Genomic DNA, 20,921 nt, shown 5'->3' with positions numbered 1-20,921 from the left:
GTACACTTCATGCAATGGTATCCTTTGACCCAACAAAACTGTCCCTATAGAATTTTGATTAACTCTGAATTAGGTGTGAGAACAAAACTGGGGAGATTCTGTTCTGTTTGGGTATAAATATAGTTACCAAACCTCATTGTACAGGAAGGTGGCTGAAATGCATGTTTGAGCAAAAGATCAAAGAAACCACAGTGCAATATGCCTGTACCCTCAGTGCAATATGCCTGATATTGGCTACGTAGTAAGTAGTGGTCTCGAGGCCTAGGCCCTGACCACTAATTTACTACTGAGCCAATATCTGGCATATTGCACTGTAGTCATGCAATAACTAATACATATACTGTGCTTAGCACTCTCATTTCCTTATTGTACTCTTATACCCTTAAAATTGTGTGGCTTGGTTCTAAATGTTTGACTCTATTATAAATAAAACACTGTACGTGTAAAACTGTATTCCTCTCTCTATAGGAGGACATATTGAGCAAGGCAGAGTACTGCACCACCCAAGCTAGACTGGTAGCACTACAACTCTCTCTGTTACAACAGCGGAAGCAAGTGATCAACCTCAGTGCCAGGAACGTGCTGCAGTACATGGAGACAGAGCCCTTCTCTGAGGTATACATGATGTGTGCTATGTACATATAGGTACATATAGAATGTGTGCTATTAATAGGAAATATTTGGGAACTGTATACGGCTTTCTAAGACGTGTACAACTAACTTCAGTAACTTATCTGGCATCTGTATACATGTGTTGGCTTTCGACACAAGTGACAAGTGTCATTAAACAATATAATTATGTCACAATTATTGTACGTACATGTATATGTACACAATGTTTGACTATAATTATCGATCCTTGTTCTCATTATACAGGCCTTAATAGTGAGTGAGGCTTATCGTCACTGTATCCATGCTGACTGGGTCAACACAATCTACAAGAAGGTCGTGGTAAAAGGAGACTTCAAGTGAGACTTATTCATACTGTACCAGCTTCCTGTGCAGTTGTTATCAGTTAGCCTTTTATACCTTCCTGCATGTGAAGTTGTTTGCATATACTTTCCTGTTGTTGAATTTATGCGTGTAATAATTTTCTCAGATACTTGTCTGACTTCCAGTCATCTTACTCCCTTGCCCCCTCCATGGTACAGGATCTGTGCAACAAGTGAGTCTTTCTGCAGCCTCTCTAATAATTATAATGTGCATGGCTACTCCCAATGTGTCCTTTATTCTAAGGCTTCACTACTGTGTTTTAATCCCCTTATTACGTACATCATACGTTGTTGTCCGGTTGTTTGTTTAAGGTGCTTGTTTAGTCCACAGTTAGTGTAGAGTTATAGGTATTCAGTTTCATGTGGTATTTAACTCACATCTCACATACTCCCAGAGGTCAGCTGTGGTGTGGCCTGTGGTATGTATGTAAGTGGTCAATTTGTCTATTGTGGTTAAATATGATGTACAGGTACTAGTAGTAGTAGTGTATCACCCAGAGGAGGTTCGACATGCATGCACGAATCACTACAAGTTCAGTGCATTTGGCCTGGATGGACGTTATCACGTGACTGCAATGACATCAATGCACTAAACTTGTAGTGATTTATGCACGCATGTCGGACCTCCTCTGCGTATCACCCACCGCTGTATTGTACTGATTGATTAGCTGCTGTCTCCCAAGCACACTTACATTCCTAAGTATAAACATGTACTCGAAACTTGATAGCCTCTAATATTGTTAAGTGTCGACTATCCATGTCATTGTGTTCCCACCCCAGGTACATGAGAGACAAAGAGAAGACTTTTGATATGACAACGAACATTAAGAAACTGCTTAACTCACATCTGAGAAACCTACCGCTACGAAAAAGACTCTCTGTTCAGTTGGGTTTTAAGGACACTAGTAGCGGAATGTTTGATGACTCGTTCTTATCTGACTTATCTAGACTCTGATATACAGTTTACAGGTGGTCTATGTAGTTATGTGTGTGTTTTGTGCTGATTTTTACAATAGTGTTCATGAAAGTGTTGTTGAAAGTTCTATATGCATACATAAACATAAGGGGATCAAAGACCAATTAATATCAATATATATACAAAGGTTGCCTTGTCACTGTTATGTTGTCATTATTAGTACCACTGTTGTGGCTAACAAGGGTCTGTGAAGAAGTAATTACGTGACGTGTAGTGCAGTTGTAAGCTAGCCTCAATCCCAGGCCGCACTTCCTCTGATTTCAATCCAAGGAGGCTATTAATAGCATATGCAATCATGCTGATTGATCATGATGTGCCCTAATACTAGCTCCCAGGTAATAGCATGCTCATGAATCATTGCTAATTAGCAATTAATATAAACTTGAATCAGATATTTGAGAGAGAGACAGACAAAAATGCTTGGAGCTATACACCTGTGTATATGATTTGATTGTGGGGTACGATAAGTGATAAAAATTGAGTATTATACACAAAGCTATAAGCTATATATAGCACACTCAAATACATGCTTGCCATGGTTCACTAAAATAATGATATATCGACATGTCAATCTGTTGGTTTATAATTATCTATGAAGTCTGACCCCCAAGAAGAGCGTATCATCAGAGACGTATAGTCACTGTCAGTCAACACACTCAGTGGAGCAAACTGGGGGGCACCAGACGCTAGGTTCATCACTGTGGGGGGCTGTGGGGGAGTGGGCAGGGGGCGGAGAGTGTGAGCAATGTGATGCCCATGGCCAGACTGATCTGTGTAGGTGTACGTACATGTGGGGGATAATTATTACAGTCATCATTGTATAATATCCACTACACAAGGCGTAGGTAGTAGAATCCCAGGGCGTTGAGAAAAACAACACGTACTCACGTGTGTGTTTGGTAATTATTCATACTTAGCTATAGTACAATATAATTATTATTATGAATTGCCAAGCACCCACTATTGTTCACTGGGTGGCAGCATTCCATGGGCTTAGAAGATCAACTGGTCCACCCACGGATATAGCTATAGCAATTTGTAATAAGAACTACCATGAATAGAGCAATTTGTATAAAAAAAAGCTGAAATTGCATTATGCATTGTTTACAAACAAAACAATGGATGTAGTAGGTGGCATCATATGGTGGCATGTGTCAGTCCACTGACCATGAATAGAGCAATTTGACGAGCCTTTTCCTTTAAATCCTAAAATTGCCCAGTTTGAAAACACATGATCCATCATAATCAGCCTGTTGGGGTTGACACTGTCTCCCTATTGCACTGTTGGGATGTTGTGGTAGAACCTGGGAAATAGTTGGCAAAACTCAATGTATATTAATTTCTACAAATAATAATGCGGAAGCATCAGAAACACTGAACACACTGTCAAACATTGTCTCTTTTTGGGCACAAGGAAATTTAGTGCCTTAAAAGATTCTATATACAATGAAAACAGTGTCATTGTACTAACCTCGACATCTCTTTGATTTCTTTCCATTCCTAAACGTGACTGTAAGCAAAGTGGAATTATTATGATTAAAACCACAATAAACAGTCACGTAGACGGGGGGGGGGGAGGCAGTCTTGCATAACTAATTAAACAGATCCCCACAATTCTAAGTATCAGCTTTTTGAAGACTTAGAAAATCTATGTTACAAAAATGTAAGTAACTCACTAGACTTGTGACTATAGTGCAGTAATAGTTGCATGACAGTAGATGTAGCCTTGTGCATTCTATTGTCATTGGATTGTGCAGAAGTTGTTCACTGATATTACATTATCTGTCCAGGGCCCAAACTAAACAAGAACCCTCAGAGCCATGCATGAGCCATGCATTGTTTAATAATTAAACTACATTATTTTTTGTGGATGCTTTGCTTATAGACTACATGTACTTACGCTTGCACTACACTTACTACTATAAACTATGCTTGTACAAACGTGGTATAGTTGCATGCGAAAACAATCTGAACAACCCAGTTGCTTCTAGCACAGAAACTTACACACCAGCTAGCTGTGAATCAGGAATCACTGACCCTAGGGCCAACCCCAAACACTTAAGGTACAGTGGGCACACAACCACATGATTTGAAATTTGGATTTACAGCTTACGCCCTTCTCTCTCTATAGGGTTGGTAGGCCCCATGTACACACCTCCTGATGAGCTCAACCTGTCAAACAGGTTTGTTAACTGACTTGACTACTGGTGGTGCGCCTTAATTTTTTCATACACATACACTGAACAAAACTGACCCCATCCAAAATAATATTGTCATTATGGATCACATGACAGAACCAATAATAATCTACGAGACATAATTCTTATGAAAAAACACTCAAACTAACTAGTTGCTGCACTACACTTTAGATACATGCAATCATTATATAGGTACGAATTTGAGTCAAGAACATTTTGCTTAGCAAACTTCGGAAAGCCGGATACAATGTTCATTTCTGAGTTGTCCAGTTGGACAGAGATGGGATGTTTTATTTGTTTCCGGTCTGCAAGAAAGAAACACAGCAATTTATATTGATCTCTTGATATTAAAACCTTGTCCTATATGTACATGTATCTAAACCTGTGTTCTAAAACTTGGAAAGAGTTTTTAAAACGACCACCATGCAATGACAGTCACTGACAATACACTTACCAATCAGAGTGAGTGATATCTTCCGTTTGAATGGCGATTTCAATAGACTGTCACAATCAATGAACAAGGAGATGTGAGTTCCCTTCCCCGTGCCATCTCCATTGAGGTACATTCTCAGATAAACCTTGCAGCCACTGTACGTGTGAGAGATGTGTGAATATCAATATACGCACACACAGCAGTCAAGGGATAAAAGCTACTAGGCAACCAAGCTTGAATACCCAGACACATTCCACAGAATCTATATGGAATGGAAACCTAAAATCAGGAAACACCAGGAACACCTAATGATCATTATACCAACCGTGGCACCAGGTGCTATAAATAAAGCATTCCTTGAATGCCTGTTCTCAAACAGTCCATTACCATTAGCCCCATACTACACTCACCATTCAGTATGGAAGTATGGACTGTATAGACACTGTGTCTTCCCTTCAATAGCCTCACTCCTTTGTCTGGTGATGTCGGGAATCTTCCATATCACTGTGCTGTTGGGAGTGACAGCCTTTAACTCAAGCTCTCCTGTGCAGGTATGCTTGGGTGGAGATGGTTGGTCCTCCATTGGTGGGTCTGTTGTGCTAGGGTGCATTTGGTCTTCTGAGATCTGGGGGAATATTAATACGAATATACTTCAATCATCTGTATTCAAAAACGATACACAGTGGGCTAGCATACATGTATAGCTGACTTAGTAAGTTGGGGAGTTTACCAACACGTACACAGATACTTCCATACAATCTCACCAAGTACATGTAATGACTTCAAAACAGGCTAGACATTCAAACAGTGGGTTTCTCCCACAAGAGGAGGTATTACCCTTAGCCAATCTGGGAAACAACATGTGATCTTATGACCTTTAATGATTATTTGTAGAGTGCACAAAAAGTACACTTAGATATTGGGTACAAACAGACCTAATTCAAACAAAAAAAAAAACTTGGGATAACATCTTTTTAACCGGACACTAACAAACACTGACCAAAAGGTCATTTCAAACAGAAAGACATACCCAAACATGCTTCTCTTGAGACTTTACTTGCTCATAGATGAAGCTAAAGCTACCAGTGGAGACCACAATCCTACTAGTTCCTGAGATTCCCTACGAGGAAAAATAGTGGTCAATAATGGTCACACTTTTATTTACTCATAAAGGTTTTGTTTGCAAACTGCAGTGCTGTGGTGTATGCTAGCCAAACTGTTACTATGGACACGATACTTACTTCCTGACTCTCCTCCACAGACAATGGGAAATCAGTGTCCGGAGAAGGAAGACAATCATCATGAGATACCTATGAATAGGATATCATGATAATTATGACTTGGTCACAAAAGAATGTAAATACATTATGCATAGCCAAAGGATGCAGTTGTAATAATTATATATATATCAATAAGAGGTCTAGCTGCTAAAAGATGCACGGTAACTCACAAATTGCTCAGATGAGTCCACTAGTTGCATAGAGGTACTGTTTCCCAGTGACTGCACAACCAGTGCATGAGGGTTGAGGTGAGGGCACTCTGTGATGGGTTGTCTCAGAGAGGGATATACAGCAGCTGATGGCCGACCGTCATCAGTGGCCTGTTTATAGAAAGAGTATTATGATCATAGCCATTGATACATTCTACATCAAATTAAAGAGATACGTACATCTTCACACACAAATTGCTGCAACAAATAGAGTGCAGTTTGTACCTGAACTGAGGTCTGTAATGGTACTTCACTGACAAACTCTTCGTCATTGTCAGGACACTGTGTCTGCAGAAATGTTTAATAATTCACATATGCGAAGATACACTGCAGTTTGCAATTTTGTATCTGGAATTAACGTTCACTGCTGAAGAGACTCACTTTATTTGCTCTGAGACTGCATGGCTCTGAGGGTTCTTGTTTAGTTTGGGCCCTGGACAGATAATGTAATATCAGTGAACAACTTCTGCACAATCCAATGACAATAGAATGCACATGGCTACATCTACAGTCATGCAACTATTACTGCACTATAGTAACAAGTCTAGTGAGTTACTTACATTTGTAACATAGATTTTCTAAGTGAACAATTCTTTAGAAACTTCAAAAAGCTGATACTTAGAATTGTGGGCTAATTTTATAGGGAGCTAGAGGAAATGCATATTAAATTGGATGGCATAATTATGGAATAGTTGGGGGGTTAGCATTAATTTTATGAAATTCCCCCCTCCAGGAAGTTGGGGGTCCAATGATCACAAGCAGATTTAATATATAAAGCTGATTTCCACAGCATGAGAATTAGAACTGACTTACACACAGTCAGTTACTTTACCTTGTGTGAATGCCTTGAGCCCATCTGGTAGTGTCTGGGTGATTATAGCCTGGTCCACCAGCTCAGTAATGGCCAAATTAAGGCTATAGCTTAATTATTATGCAGTGTTGCACTATCAACCTGATGTACTACTTAACTGTAACCTAACATAATTATACTAGTACATTCAACAGATACAAAACTTTAACTCTACAGCTTTAGCTCTAAATTTCCAATCTTTACAAACTTAACTTAACTGGCTATAACAAAGATTGGGGTAAGTTTGCAACCCACAAACAGTAATGTTTAAAAATACCCATCAACCAGGTCAATATATAGAATTTACCATAAAAGGTACTAATAATTATCGATAAACTAAAATTCATTGGCTGTAAATCTATCGGCTCTAGGTTGGAAGTCGGGTTGATGGTACAAAACTAAATCCAAAGACAATAAAAGTATACGATATCAAATCTGCAGTACGGGAATTCTTTACATTAGCGCAAGAACAGAGGTCAGCGGTCAGGGACAAGTTAGTACCAGCATACAGTCTGCCTAGAAATCCTGTGTCAGCATCTCTTACAGAACAAATACATTAGGGGCAGTGAAATGCTGATCGGATATTCTATAACATGAAGTCTTAGGTAATACGCACTATCTTATGGTTACCCAGACTACACCTAGCTAATGATTTTGCTAAACTCAAAATAATATGCAGCTTAAATGGGATTTTTCTATAAATGATTTCTATGCTCTGCTATCAGCTAGCTAGTAAGCACAGCACCTATGCACACGATCCTCACGCACACTAAATGAGCTTCTCCTATCAGAAAATGTCCCAGTTAAAGCTTAGGAGCTGAACAAAAGTGGTCTTCACCCATTGACCCTGCCGGGAACGACTTGTGAAGCATAAAACAACCTCCCCTACCACTAGCGTAACAAACACCAACTCTTCAAGAAAACAAGTCACCTCAGAACTGACAAAGCTTGGTCCAAGTACAAGCAACCACACTACTGCAGCTAGCACTCAAAGCTGCTCCCTCCCATTTCCTTGACTCCCCCCCCCCCCTAGGACTTCTGGACATCGTTTCACAAGCTCTCTTTAAAATCCTGATTGATCTCTCCTTTGGCCCAAATTCCGAATCCACCTCTCTAGGCAAATAAACCACTTCTTCGCTTCCTATTTCTCCTCTGCATGCTACCTCATCCAAATACCCCATCAAAACGTCACCTTGTCACCCCACATGCACTAATTGACATTACTGTTGAAAAAGCTAAAGTGCACAAACTTCTGTCTCAGTACAAGACCAACACTGCAACTGACCCAGATGAAATTTCTCTTCGAAGCACAGCATCATCCAGTTACCTTGACAACAAATCTATCTTAACTTATAGTCTCTTCATATCGACAACATCACAAAAATTCTCCAAACAACTGCTAGGTAGACGCCTAAATTTTCAAAAAGGCTTCCCTGTTTTAATGAAATCGGTCTACTCAACCTCAGATATCATTGTTGACACTTCCCAGCTTCCATTAATCTCCAGCACACTGCACGATATAGAAATAATGGAACTATAAGTCCTCACAGCGCTGTCAAACCTTAGCCCCCACAAAGCGTCTGGCCTAGAATCTATCAGGCCAAAGATCTTACAAACCTTTCGCTTCGGGCTATCTATATCAAGTGCTTCATCATCTTAGAGTGGAAACTTCACTGCTAATGGCAGTTTTGAAATCTGGTGAACATGTTCAGTCTCTAACTACAGACTCATTTCACTATAATTATAGTAACTGTGCTCTGTTTCGAAAGTGCTAGAAAGCTTAGTTTACGACAAGCTCTCATTTCAAAAAGTTGTTTGACAAACGTCTCTCATAGTCTCCACCACCTCAAACCTCCTTGTGCACTCTAGCCAGACTACACATAACTCATTCACTGTCCAATAAAAATCTATAGGGCTCGTTTGGCAATCTCTGCTAAAGCGTAAAAAAAACTAGGACTGCTCAAGATAATCTTTTCATCATCCAACTTGGTTAAGCAACTTTATACTTTTCTAGTAAAGTTTCAACTATTGTATAGCTCGCTACATGTACAGGTTAGAATGTGTAAATGTGTAAGGCCAATCGGCATCAAGTAAGATCCCAAACCGAAAAATTTCCAAAGCTATCCTGTGGATCCTCCTCTCCCCTGACATTTAAGATGCAGCTGGCCCTTGCAAGGTTGTGAAGCAGCAATCCATGCCATGAGACAAATATTTAACAACCCCGAAGCAGAAGGGACCCTCCTGAATAGATCCTGAGAATACTTTTAACGCTCTGCCCATCATCTGTCCAACTATTTCAGGTGCTAATCAACTCATCATCGCAATCAAGTGAGGATGGTAGTTCCATGCAAGAAATAGAGAAATTGCCCTGTAAAGATACCACCCAGGGATCCCCTCGCTATGGTGATGTATTCCATCACCCCACTCATTCGGAACCTACAATTGATTTCTGAGTGACTGTTATGTACGGGCTACATAACAGCCACACTACATTCAAGATCTAATGCAACTCCTTGAGGATGCAATCCACCAAAGTCTCCTGCCTACCATCATTGGCCGCCCACCCTGCTCCAAAATTGAAAGAGACATTGCTGCCTTACCATCAAGACTGGGTGGTCTAGGAATCACAAAGCGCACAAATTCACAGTCATTTAGCCTCCGTAACTATAACAACACCCATGATGATAAACTTAATCACTGCCCAAAGCCATGAGGGATCAGTGTCATAATAATAGTCATAATAATAGTCATAATAATAGTCATCATAAGTGAAGCAAAGAAGAACAATATAGAAAATCAAATGCATCGACTGAGAGATATCAGTACCACCAACGATCTAGCAAAAGAGACAAATTTTTGACGCCAAAGAAGAGGGTGCTTCATTGTGGCTAAGTGTTTTACCAATCAAAGAACATGGTTTCTTTTTTAACAAAAATGAATTCAGAGACTCATTGCATCTTTACTATGGCTGGGAGATACGGAACACCGCAAGGACATGTGTTTGCAGCTCCCCTTTCACAATCAACCATGCGATGACATATAAAAGAGGAGGTTTCCCGATTATGAGACTTAATCGCGAATCTGCTGTCACAAGTGTCTGTCATATATAATGTTGCTCCCCTGCAGCCTTTGAGTGGAGAAACCTGATCAGCGATTGATGGTGATGAGGCTCGCCCTAACATCAAAGCACGTGGTTTCTGGAACCCAACACAGGATGCATTCCTAAACTGATGTGAGAGTTTTCACCCAAATGCGCCCTGTAAGTGTTATCGTTCCAAAGACACCGCCACCATCCACAAACAACATTAGGCAGCCAATAAAAGAGAACACAATTAATGGCAAAGAGTTTAAAACGTAGTAACATTACACCTCTCGTCTTCTCAACTACAAGCAGCATAGGAAAGGAAGGAACAACGTTCTACAAACGACTAGCAGACATGTTATCAAGAAAACAAGAAAGACCATACTCTGTTGTCATGGGCTGGATGAGATGTAGGCTGAGTTTTGCCATCATTCTCTTCGCTATAACGGAATACAATCTACATTTTGGGAAACCAATTTATGAAGGAAACCTGGCCCTGGCAGTCGCAGACTCCTACCGACAAACATTGAGTGCATAAAATTACGTAATAAAAATAAAAATATAAAAAAATCACAAGAGAAATACTGGAATTGAAGTTTAATAATGGCCATGGCGTAGTTGCTAACAATAGCTAATTACTTTTTTTTCTTTTTTCATTTTTTAGTAGCTAATTACTCTGTGTGTGTGCGCTAGAGTGATTTATGCGTGCGTGTGTGGACACAAAAATAAGCTGTTTGAGCAAACTAGACACTCTCATGGATAGGGGTTGGTAGATTATGCTGGCATAATTTTGAACATAATAGTCACATTTTTTTGGGGTGAGAATTATAGGTGATCTTCGAAGGCGACAAAAAACACCGTTTTCTAATCGTTGCTTTCTAGATTCACGATCATTCCCGATTCACGATCACTCCTGGTAAAAAGTGTTTGCTATGTGATGAAGCTCAACACGTACATGGGTGAATCTATGAGCATCTTGTTTCCAGAGGGCTAGTTAAGTTGCCAGAAAATTGGTAAGTTGTGTATTCATAGGATATGAATTGCTAACTGTTCTCTAGCTCTCTATTGCCTTCGTGCAGCTGCCCAGTTTGTTCAGCTACATGTAACCCTGACAACATGAGCCTGGCCGGCTCTCTCCTCTCCCAACTAGAGTCCTTCACACGTACATCACATGATCTCCTCTGGAGGAGTGGAACTGTGAGCACTATAGCCATATACAGTGTAAACATACAGAACCACTCTTATGTACCTAATGCATTTCCCACGGTTATTATTAGCTAATGAATATGGAATGGTGCTCAATCACACTCCATATTAATTAAATAGCACACCTGTATAAGCTATTGAGAAGCTCAAACAATGCAATCATGTGACTATAACGATTGACTCCTACATGCATGTACCAGGCTAGCTGCTTAGTGTCTACTAGTAGTATCAGCATTGATCTCCTGCTACCCTCAGACACAGCCTAGAGGCAGAGGAGTGCTGGAGTCTTCGATCAATGTCACCAACTGCCCCCCTCACCGGAGTTCATCACAGTGTGTGCCAGGGAGGGACAATGGCTGCCTCTTCTCTGCCACTCTCAGCTGTGCAGTATGCCACCTCAGAAGGTACGCTGGAGATTATGTTGAGTTTGCATACATGTAGTGTGTTTGCAATCCAACCTCAGCATCAGTATCAGTATACTTTATATTGCTTTGAGATTTAACTGCCAGCTCTTGCCTCTCTCTTTACTGCAGGTTCTGTTGATAGTGGACAAGCGCTTCTTGGACTTGTCTCTACGGGAGCACCTCCACTTGGCCGTGTCGTCAATGGTTACCAGGGGAACCTCTCCGTTATTAGACCATGCACGTGAATATGTTCATGTACAGTACACAGAGCTACTGATTTGGTTTACTGGGCGTGTTCAAAGGCACCAACATGTTTCCCCAATACGGCTCATGATCTCATTACTGTATACTTTTGGATTGCACCATGTTGCGAAATGCTCTCGCAGTGAGCTATAGTTGTAGGGCTAATTCAAGCCTATCCTCAGGTTGGTCTGAAAAGAGATACCACCCCCCAGGTTGACAGGGGACCCCCAGCTGAGGAGGAAGAGGGACCACCCCACGGAGAAGCAAGAGTCTGATGAGCAACCCACTCCAGTATCACGTGAGCTCTACCAATGATCTACTATTAGCATGCTTCATGCGTCAAACGTGCTATTGTCCTGAGTGACCCAGTAGAGGCAGCATAATTCTTAGAGTTAGAGTTTGCATTCAGAGTTTGTATGAATGCACAAAGCTGCTATAAGTTTCAACCCCCTCCCCTCCCCTGTGCAGTACCCCCCGCAGAGCCCTACATCCCCATAGAGGAGAGTGACCTCCCTGAGGACCTGTTCTCATGCCAGGCTGACAAGACACCATGGAGATCACTACTCGCCCATGCTACACATGTATTGCATTGGAGAGACCAATACTAGCAGCTTGCTATGGTAAGACTTGTTTCCAGTTTTTAGTATCGATGACCCTTTACCAGTGAAGGTTCAAGTTCATATTTCAGTTTGTAATTAATGACCCTGTTCCAAATTGTCTGGTAAAGGGACATTCCACATAAAACATAGTTTTATGGCTCAAATTGTCAACTGGTAAAGGGTCATTCAATATAGAATTGAATATCTTGCGTTAACTCAAACTGGCAAAGGGTCATCAGTACAAAATCCATTGTTTAACAAGATGCTCTATGAGCATTCACCTCGTGCGTTGAGCTTCTATGATACAATAACTTTTATCACTTATATAACATTATCATTGTGAATCTATAAAAGCAACGATTCAATCGATAAAAAAAAATTTTTTTGTCGCCTTCAAATATCGCCTACAAGTTTCAACTATAACTAGCCTATTATTTTTTTAACTACTGCCTCATTATCAGTTAAAGCAGTTCATGAAAGTGAAAGTGCCTAAAACAGCTAATGTTTGTGTCCACACATGCACACACACACACACACACACGCACGCACGCGCGCACACACACACACACACACACACACACACACACACTCTACCCCTGCTACGCACACACGAGGTAACTACCTCCACTCTATACAATTCATGTTTTGGTTCCATACATAATAAGTTCAACAAGTGAAGCTGAAATGATAATCAATAATTATTGCATATGCTGTGGGACTATTGGCGTGGGTAATGATGTGATAAAGCTGTTTGATTTGTCTTGTCTACGTACCTTGTGATTAGCTAGACAATTGAGTATACAGTGTTTGTTGATTCCTAATTGCCTTGTTTAATGGGGGTGTGCGGAAGGACTGATCGAGTGGGCGTCCTGGTATTTCCATTAATAAGTGTATATGGCTTTAGAAGCATCAATATCTGGTTCAGATTACAATAGCTACTGCCTAAAGAAGTGGGTGCATGTTTCAATGAGTTGATTCAGCAGCTTCTCAAATTCCACCCTGATATGTGGGTGGCTGCCCTACGTGACTCAGCGGTTCTCAGGCTTGCACCTGCTGCGTCAAATAGTTCTGTTTATGGGTATACATGCTGACTGTATGTATTGGCATAAGACACGATGAGAAGGTTTCCCTGCATTCTTTAACTCAAATGATTGTTCTAAAACTGCATGGATACTGTCAGAATGCAGTGAAAGATTTCCCTCAATTATTGAGACTCTTTATGGGCTTATTGTTTGAGATCTGACCCACCTATTGTCTTGCTAAGTTTTCACTTTCCAAATAGAGAGTTTTCAGTTGAACCATTAGCTTTATCTGATTATCTGTGTAAGTGGACCTCTCCTTTCCAAGACTAGTGGCAGATGGTTTCTGTTGATGCTAAAACGTGCCATTGTTCACCAAGCATTGCAGTATAACTTATCGCTTATGTATCAACCAGCTACTATGATGCAATACTACTTATAGATATATATATTTTTTAAGTACACAGTATAATTATTAGTACAATTCTTCCCCTCACACCCCCCCCCCACACACACACACACACACACACACACACACACACACACACACACACACAGGTGCATCAGTACAGTATGGAGCTCTCTATTGGTGACACTGTGTGGGTGGATGAAGTGGCCGCTACCATGGCAATGCACATGCTCGTGAGATGCCCCACCCCCTTTGAGAGGTCACACCTCCTGCGCCTACTCTCAGAGGCACAGTTCGGACTGGACTTCAAATGCACTGCCAGCGGTACGTGTCTATGAATATCTGAATGAAACCATAGGAATAATATGATCGCGATTCATGGGGTGTGCAACCACAAGTATGTTAGTACATTCTCGTGGTTAATACACACCCTGTACGTGCATCATGTGACTCTACAAGTGGGTAATTAGAGAAACATGTGCACATCTGTGGTGCTGCAAAACATGGCAGTCTCTGTCCTTGTGTTCTCCTAAAAACATGACACAGCACAGGCTAAGGTGGAGGTACACTGTGTGTATGTGTGTTGTGTTGTAATCACGTGATCTCCCCCTTGCAGTGTTGAAGTATGAAGAGCTGTATCAGATGACCCTGATCCTGACAGAGGCTGGTCTGGCCTCCAATACTACCTTTACCCTCACTGAGGCTGGCCTGGCCTCCAACACGGTCCTCACTGAAGCCTTTGATACATCATCACACACTCCAACACTGGCACAGGTCAGTGACAGTATCACGTAACCCACTGTGCAATATAACCAGCTCATCATTTTCATTGATCTTTTATAACCCCAGTACTAGTCTACCCTCTCCTAGGTGTGGACTGTATGTAAGGTACCATTATCCTAGGTACCCTGGCTAGCAGGAGTGTTTCTTCGAATTGAAAATTTCTTAGCATAGCGAACATATGTAACATGTATTTATGTTAATGTATATACTATCAGAATGAACTCCTGATACTATCCAAACACAAAGATATTGGAACCGTATATAGTAATATACAAACGTTGGCTTTATTGATGTTGTCTTATCGCTGTGTATACGAAAACTTCCTTCACTTTCACCTTCATACTCACTATAGGTATATACAGTTGAAGTGGAGGTACATGCTGAGTGTGTACTGAGCCAGCTGCTTCAGAAAGAACAGTTCAGTATCGCTAGAAAGTATGCCAACATCGTGAATTCTACAGCCAGCAAAGTAACTGTGAGAAAAAGGTGAGTGGCTGTATATATATATACATACTATTACTGTGTAAGCAGTATTAATTGTGGAGGCCTTTTTACTTTTTATGTTTCGATCGTGTATTACTTAATTTAATATCTAACGTGTAAGTATGAGTTAGTTCTTGTGTGTACCAGTCTGTGGTTGTGTTGGCTAGCACACAGAGCTGATAATAGTTTTCTCATATGGTGGCGGGATGTTTTTCCACTCTATCGTTTATATAAAGTGTTATCTGCGGGTTGTAACCTCCCACTGGTGTACTTCCTATCCAAAAGCCTAGTGGGTTAAACAAAAGGCTTCTGGTATTCCAATATGTGTGATTGTCTTAAGAACTGCTCTCACCGCATGTTGTTACTGGTGACTCTGAATGCACTTTATAGTCATGCACGCAGTCATTAGAATTATTCCCCTGTTTTGCGTAATGTGTTTTAATCCGATGCTCACCTTCCAATTCTGAACTGTCTAGTTCTTTGAAGCCGTGCTTTACTGATTTCTATACTACCTAATTATATTCTTAACATGTCTCGATCTTAATTACCTACCATGTGAGTTAGATCAGTTCCTTGTGTCTATGGTTGTGTTGGCTAGCACACAGAGCGAATAATAGATATCCCACAGCAGCGGGAGTTTATCCTATATAAAGTGTTTTATCAGAATTGTAGACAGACCTGGTTGTAACCTCCCCCTTGTGTGCTTCCTATCCGAAAGACAAGGCTTCTTGTATACCATGGAATTCCGATGTGTTTGCTGAATGTGATTGTCTTAAGAACTGCCTCCATGCATGTTGTTACTGGTGGCTCTAGAATGCACTTTAGTCATGCCACGTATACATCAGTGTTTGATATTCCCCTGTGTTGCGTAATCTGTTTTAATTCAGTACTCACCTTTCAATTCTGAACTGTCTGGTTCTTTGAAGTCGTGCTTTACTGATTTCTATACTCTCTAATTATCTGATCTGAATCTCACTAGCAACAGAAACATATCACCACAACATCAATCTGTAGTCTAGGTACAGAGTGCAATGTCAGCAATGCTTTCAACAAATTGTGTATATACGAGTCAGTGCGTCTAGCTGTTCTCTTAGCTCTCTGTTAAGCACAAGTATGAATCCATGTTTGAATCAGTTTGGTGGGTCTGTTTTCCTAGCTGTCAGTAAACAAGAGTGTATGCCTTTCATTTGATTAAACAGTGCGATAGAGCAGCAACAACTTCACTAAAAGCAAGTCGGGGTTGTTAAGTCATGCCGTAACCGGGACGATCTTCAAAAACGGTACTATACTGTAGTCTGATGGAAAACACCTGTTGTGTTGTGTTGGCTGGTGCTTACATCATTGAGTCAGAGAGTGGTTGGGTGGGGGACTTGAGACAGATTCTTGTATAATGCACCATAATCTCATGATTACATGTAAGAAATCCAGCACAGCTAGACTCAGGTAATGTTTCGAAACACTTTGTTTGTCTAGTGGATTGCCTTTAATCCCATTAGTGTACTTACAGCAGAACCATGCAGATGCAGTTGCCAGGCCACCTCTCAAGAAACCTGACTGGCATTGATCCACAATGCTGTTTATTGAGGCCATTGTATTGCCTGTTGATTTCTCGTATTGCTCTTGTCTAGTGCACACTGATTGTCCTAATTTCATTGCCGTTAGTTCATTTAGCAGGATTATCTCTCAAGAGACCTGACTGGTATTGAGAGCCATTGTATTGTCTGCTAATTTCTCGATCCACCTTATAACTCAAGGCCGTGCTTCGGCCAGCGAGTATAGTAGTCTGTTGGTGTGTGTGCTTGTTTGTGACATCTGAGCATGCTTACTTGGCTGCCGGCCATAGCACTGCGTAGTTTTAAAGTAGAAAGCTAGAATTGTGGTTTGTTGCTTCTTTATTATTGTAACACTGTGACTACCTCTAAATCATGTCAACAGCCGATGGTTAGCATTTCAGTACTCTAGTTGCCCTAGCCAGACCCCTCAAACATTCCCTGAGCTACCCCCCCCCCCCCCCCACCCCTTTTGTTATAGTCTTTTAATTCTTTATTAATGTAAAGTGCATCTTATGGTTCACACTATAAGAAATCCCTCAGACGCATGATCTTCAAAAACGGTCTGATGGAAAACACCCACTGAAGATGTGCACACTATAATTATATCTATGGATTCCCATCAGCTAGCAGTGGACCTGTTTGGTGGATCTGTTTTCGTAGTTGTCTGTAAACACAAGTTTCCATTCATTAGACGGTATGATAGAACAACAACAACAAGTTCACTTAAAAACAAGTTGTTAATTTCTCCTGTTTACTCGTAATTAAGATGATATTCAAAAAGGTCACTATACTGATTGATAACACCCACTGAAGCCGTGCACCACCATAACATAGGCACTGTTGTGTTGTATCATGTTGACTGCATAGTGCTTACTTGAGAGGGGTGTGGGTGGATAGAAACTTGAGACAGATTCTTGTATAATGCACCATAATCTCATAATTAATTTGAAGCATGTAAAGAAGCCCAGGCACAGCTACATGTATATCTAAATGGTTTCATTAGTGTGCTTAGCAGAACTCAAGGCCAATCTCTCAAGAGAGCGACTGGTATTGACTCCACAATGCTGTTTATTGAGCTATTGTATTGTCTGTTGATATCTGGATCCACCTCATTGCTCTTGTCTAGTGCACGGGCAGACCCCTCAAACATTTCCCTGAGCTACCCCCCCCCCCCCCCCCCATGTTTGTTTAACATATGTACATGTATCTTAATTCTCTATTAATGTAAAGTGCAAAGTTTTCCTCTTATAATTATAGCTCACACTAATTTCTTTTAGCACCTGCTATTCTGAGTCATGCATGTACATGTCCATGTATGTATGTAATATGGCTTATTGGCTTGGAATGCAGAGTTCACATAGTTTTTGTTAACCTCCCGACCTAGCCACTGACCTTCCTTGACTGCCAGTTGTTTCCCTATACTGATATTACCCTCCCCCCCCCCCCCTAACAATGATCGCCCCTAGTGCCATTAGTGATTGGTTACCAGGAGACTTGAGACTACAATGCTGTTTACTGAGTCGCTGTTGTGTTGGTATGAAATGGTGTGTATTGAGATCTGAATACTGTTGTCAATGGCACCAGACAGACCCCTCCAGCAACTACCACCCCCTCAAGCAACTACCACCCCCTTTGTTTGTTTGTATACATGCAGTCTTGAAATTTCTAAGTACAAAGTTTAGTGCTGCTTAAGAAGTCCCTCATACTTATTATCCTAATTCCCTCTAACACCTGCTATTAACCTACTCTCTGGAGAAATGCAATTACTGTACCACCTATGTATATGTCTGTATTGGCTGTATTGGCTGTAATGCTTTATACGGGAGCCATTGTATATTATTTGTTGTCATTTGTGGTCTCAAGAGACAATCCTAATTGTGCAGGGAATGCAGAGTTCACATAATTTATGCTAACCTCCCGACCTAGCCACTGACCTTTCCTTGAGTGTGTCTGTTTGCCAGTTGTTTCCCTGTACTGTTACTACCCCTACCCCTCTCCCCACACACAATATTATGAGTATAGTACAGTGCCTACCTCCTGGGTATATCATTCCTAATAACATTTTGGGTGCTAAAAATCGTAATGAGGTTGAAGGTCATTGTCCTGTATGAGATATGTGCAGCTGTATACCCTCAACCACTGTGTACAGTCACACTGCACTGTTATACATATACACCACTGTCCCCCCTCCTCTTGTACAGGCGGAGCACAATCTCCGTAAGCTGGTCAAGTCGAGCTACTGGCGTTACCTGTCCGCTAGACTCAGCTTCTGGAGTCAGTGTGACACCAACTTCCAGAACGAGGACGTTGACCGTCTACTAGCAGCTGACTTCTTTGAGGTGAGATCTCTCAATTCTTACTAGGATAGCTTTAGTCATGCAGACGTGCATACTTTCTACACGATAGCTTAGTACATTCACAAGCTGAATAAGCTTATACCCATTGTTAGAATTACGAGCATGAATATCAACAATTAAGGTTCAAATTAACAATAGAAAACCGGGACAATACGTGTCATATATTGCCCCACTTTTAAATGTAAGCCAAATAACAGCTGCAAACAAGTGCAAATAATAATTATATATTAGAAGCAAATATCTTAGGATAGGTTTCAGCAGATAGTATATTGCAATACCATTACCATGCTACCACACCCACATGCTACCACACCCACATGCAATACACATACATTTTTTTCACTATATAAATATGTACGTATGTACAGCTGAATGACTAGCTCTATTAATCATGTCAGCTGGCTTTGCTGTGACTTCGGTACCAGATGGAGGCAGTGTACCGTCCGTTCATTTACTAATTATCGTTTTTTCTCCGTCCCTCTACAGTCCACCAGTAGTAGCAGTTCTTCTTCTCTTCCTTTCCTGCCCGAGCTTCAAGGAGGAGCACCAGACTACTCCCAGTACACTGACCACACCTCCCTCCTCTCATCACTCTCAGTGACGGCCGAGGAAAAGTTTAAAGGTCAACGGCGGCTAAACGAGCTTCTCCTATCAGAGAATGTCCCAGTTAAAGTTGAGGGGCCGAACAAAAGCGGTCTGTCTGAAAAAGTGGGTGTATTTGTGTAACTGGTAAAGGGTCATCACTGGACCATGTATACCTCTTACTGGGAAGATTAGTAAAGTTAATTGTCACACATACACAGACCCCCCACACACATGCACAGACCCCCCCCTACATATGCACAGACCCCCCACGCACATGCACAGACCCCCCACACGTATACATGCCATAGTGCAGTACCTGATCTAACCATGCATGTACTGGAATTGTTTCTTGGAATTGTTTACTTTATTACTTTGCTAATATGGGTACATGGTGTGACCCCATGGTACAGTGCATGGTTGTACCACCTTGGGTCACCTGCAGTCTCTCAATACTTATCGACTTGCTAGGCAACCCATGCATGCATGCATGACCTTGTCCCCATATTTAGTAGTTGGTTGGAATGTTATATTCAGTGCTGATGATGTAATGTTCCCCCCTATAGTTGAACGCTGGGCTTATCACACAGGCTAGAGAGCTGGCACAGCTATTTAACCATGACAGTGCAGACCTCACCATTGTACTGGTGAGTCTGGTACCTAGTTTGGTGTTGGTTCTCTGAGCTATGTGGAAAGCAACTTATGGCCGTCCTAAAGTTACCCTTCTAGTGCCCTAATGGTTGGCGGGCTTCTGGGTCTATGGTTGTGGTTTTTCTTTGCAATAAAAGTTGGCCAAGCTTGAATGAACCCTCTCCTCTCCATTACCATGCAGACATAATAACTTAAAGCTTCTCTGTTTAATTTGTAATCAATAATTAATGTACTAGTATCTTGTTATAGTGTGTGCATGTGTGTATGTATGTGTACTGTAAGGATACTCAGGTTTATTTAATGCTATATGCCTGTGTGTTTTTGGGACTGAAATCAGCTTTCAGCTAGTGGCTATAAGTACACTGGTGAATTGACAAACAAATGGTCCATGCATAAGTCCCTTACGTAGCTTTTAATTCTCAATAAAGAACACTTTGTTTGTTGATAGACATGATCGATGTGTTTATTCAGCTGTGTCTAATTAACTCTATTCTTATGTAAGAGATGATGCATGTACGACAACCGCAGGTAACCAATATATAGTTGTGCTGACAATGCCTGCTTGTAAGTAGTTAGCTAGCTAGCTTGCCATAAATAGCCTGAGAACGAAAT

General features: G+C 41.1%; 3 protein-coding genes across 20 annotated transcripts in view; 2 read left to right on the top strand and 1 right to left on the bottom strand.

Annotated features, from left to right (window-relative positions):
• LOC135343177 (spatacsin-like) overlaps positions 1–20,921 on the top strand; it is a 157,933-nt gene that overhangs the window by 51,483 nt on the left and 85,529 nt on the right. For 3 of the 16 annotated variants that reach the window (XR_010397087.1, XR_010397085.1, XR_010397086.1), the window contains exon 41: positions 19,563–19,784. The exons of 7 other annotated variants lie outside the window; for them this stretch is intronic. Coding sequence is in view for 5 of the 9 variants with exons in the window: in XM_064540151.1 (XP_064396221.1) it covers positions 469–615; positions 877–968; positions 1,100–1,165; positions 1,773–1,947 (480 nt within the window). In the remaining 4 variants the exon portion in view is untranslated. Of the gene's footprint in view, positions 1–468; positions 616–876; positions 969–1,099; positions 1,166–1,772; positions 2,034–19,562; positions 19,785–20,224; positions 20,306–20,921 lie in introns of those variants that run through there. 6 more of the 16 variants (XM_064540153.1, XM_064540155.1, XM_064540152.1 and 3 more) reach the window with 4 other exon arrangements.
• Positions 4,219–6,886, bottom strand: LOC135343188 (uncharacterized). The gene is made up of 9 exons (XM_064540173.1): positions 6,649–6,886; positions 6,470–6,521; positions 6,314–6,376; positions 6,050–6,199; positions 5,841–5,909; positions 5,630–5,719; positions 5,010–5,224; positions 4,621–4,754; positions 4,219–4,471 (listed from the first exon to the last, which is right to left on the bottom strand). The coding sequence occupies exons 1-9, from the start codon at positions 6,657–6,659 to the stop codon at positions 4,311–4,313; spliced, it is 945 nt and encodes a 314-aa protein (XP_064396243.1). The 5' UTR covers positions 6,660–6,886; the 3' UTR covers positions 4,219–4,310.
• LOC135343193 (uncharacterized) overlaps positions 10,902–20,921 on the top strand; it is a 46,584-nt gene continuing 36,564 nt past the window's right edge. Inside the window, exons 1-4 of one of the 3 annotated variants that reach the window (XM_064540180.1) lie at positions 14,051–14,224; positions 14,517–14,674; positions 15,036–15,169; positions 18,921–19,058. In XM_064540180.1, coding sequence (XP_064396250.1) covers positions 14,065–14,224; positions 14,517–14,674; positions 15,036–15,169; positions 18,921–19,041 — 573 coding nt within the window. In that variant the 5' untranslated portion in view covers positions 14,051–14,064 and the 3' untranslated portion in view covers positions 19,042–19,058. Of the gene's footprint in view, positions 11,034–11,099; positions 11,218–11,481; positions 11,631–14,050; positions 14,225–14,516; positions 14,675–15,035; positions 15,170–18,920; positions 19,059–20,921 lie in introns of those variants that run through there. The other 2 variants (XM_064540184.1, XM_064540182.1) reach the window with 2 other exon arrangements.

This window comes from Halichondria panicea, chromosome 10 (genome assembly GCF_963675165.1).
Source record: "Halichondria panicea chromosome 10, odHalPani1.1, whole genome shotgun sequence".
NCBI classification, from domain to species: Eukaryota; Metazoa; Porifera; class Demospongiae; order Suberitida; family Halichondriidae; genus Halichondria; species Halichondria panicea.
The sequence above is the reverse complement of the archived record's forward strand: the minus strand, read 5'-3'. Positions and strand labels throughout refer to the sequence as shown.

Bases quoted from the DNA above. Each gene is read 5' to 3' on its own strand.
- LOC135343188 (XM_064540173.1), bottom strand. The intron at 6,200-6,313 runs GTACAAACTGCA...TTCTATAAACAG, and splicing joins CATTACAGACCTCAGTTCAG to GCCACTGATGACGGTCGGCC. The intron at 5,910-6,049 runs GTGAGTTACCGT...TCCTATTCATAG, and splicing joins TGGACTCATCTGAGCAATTT to GTATCTCATGATGATTGTCT.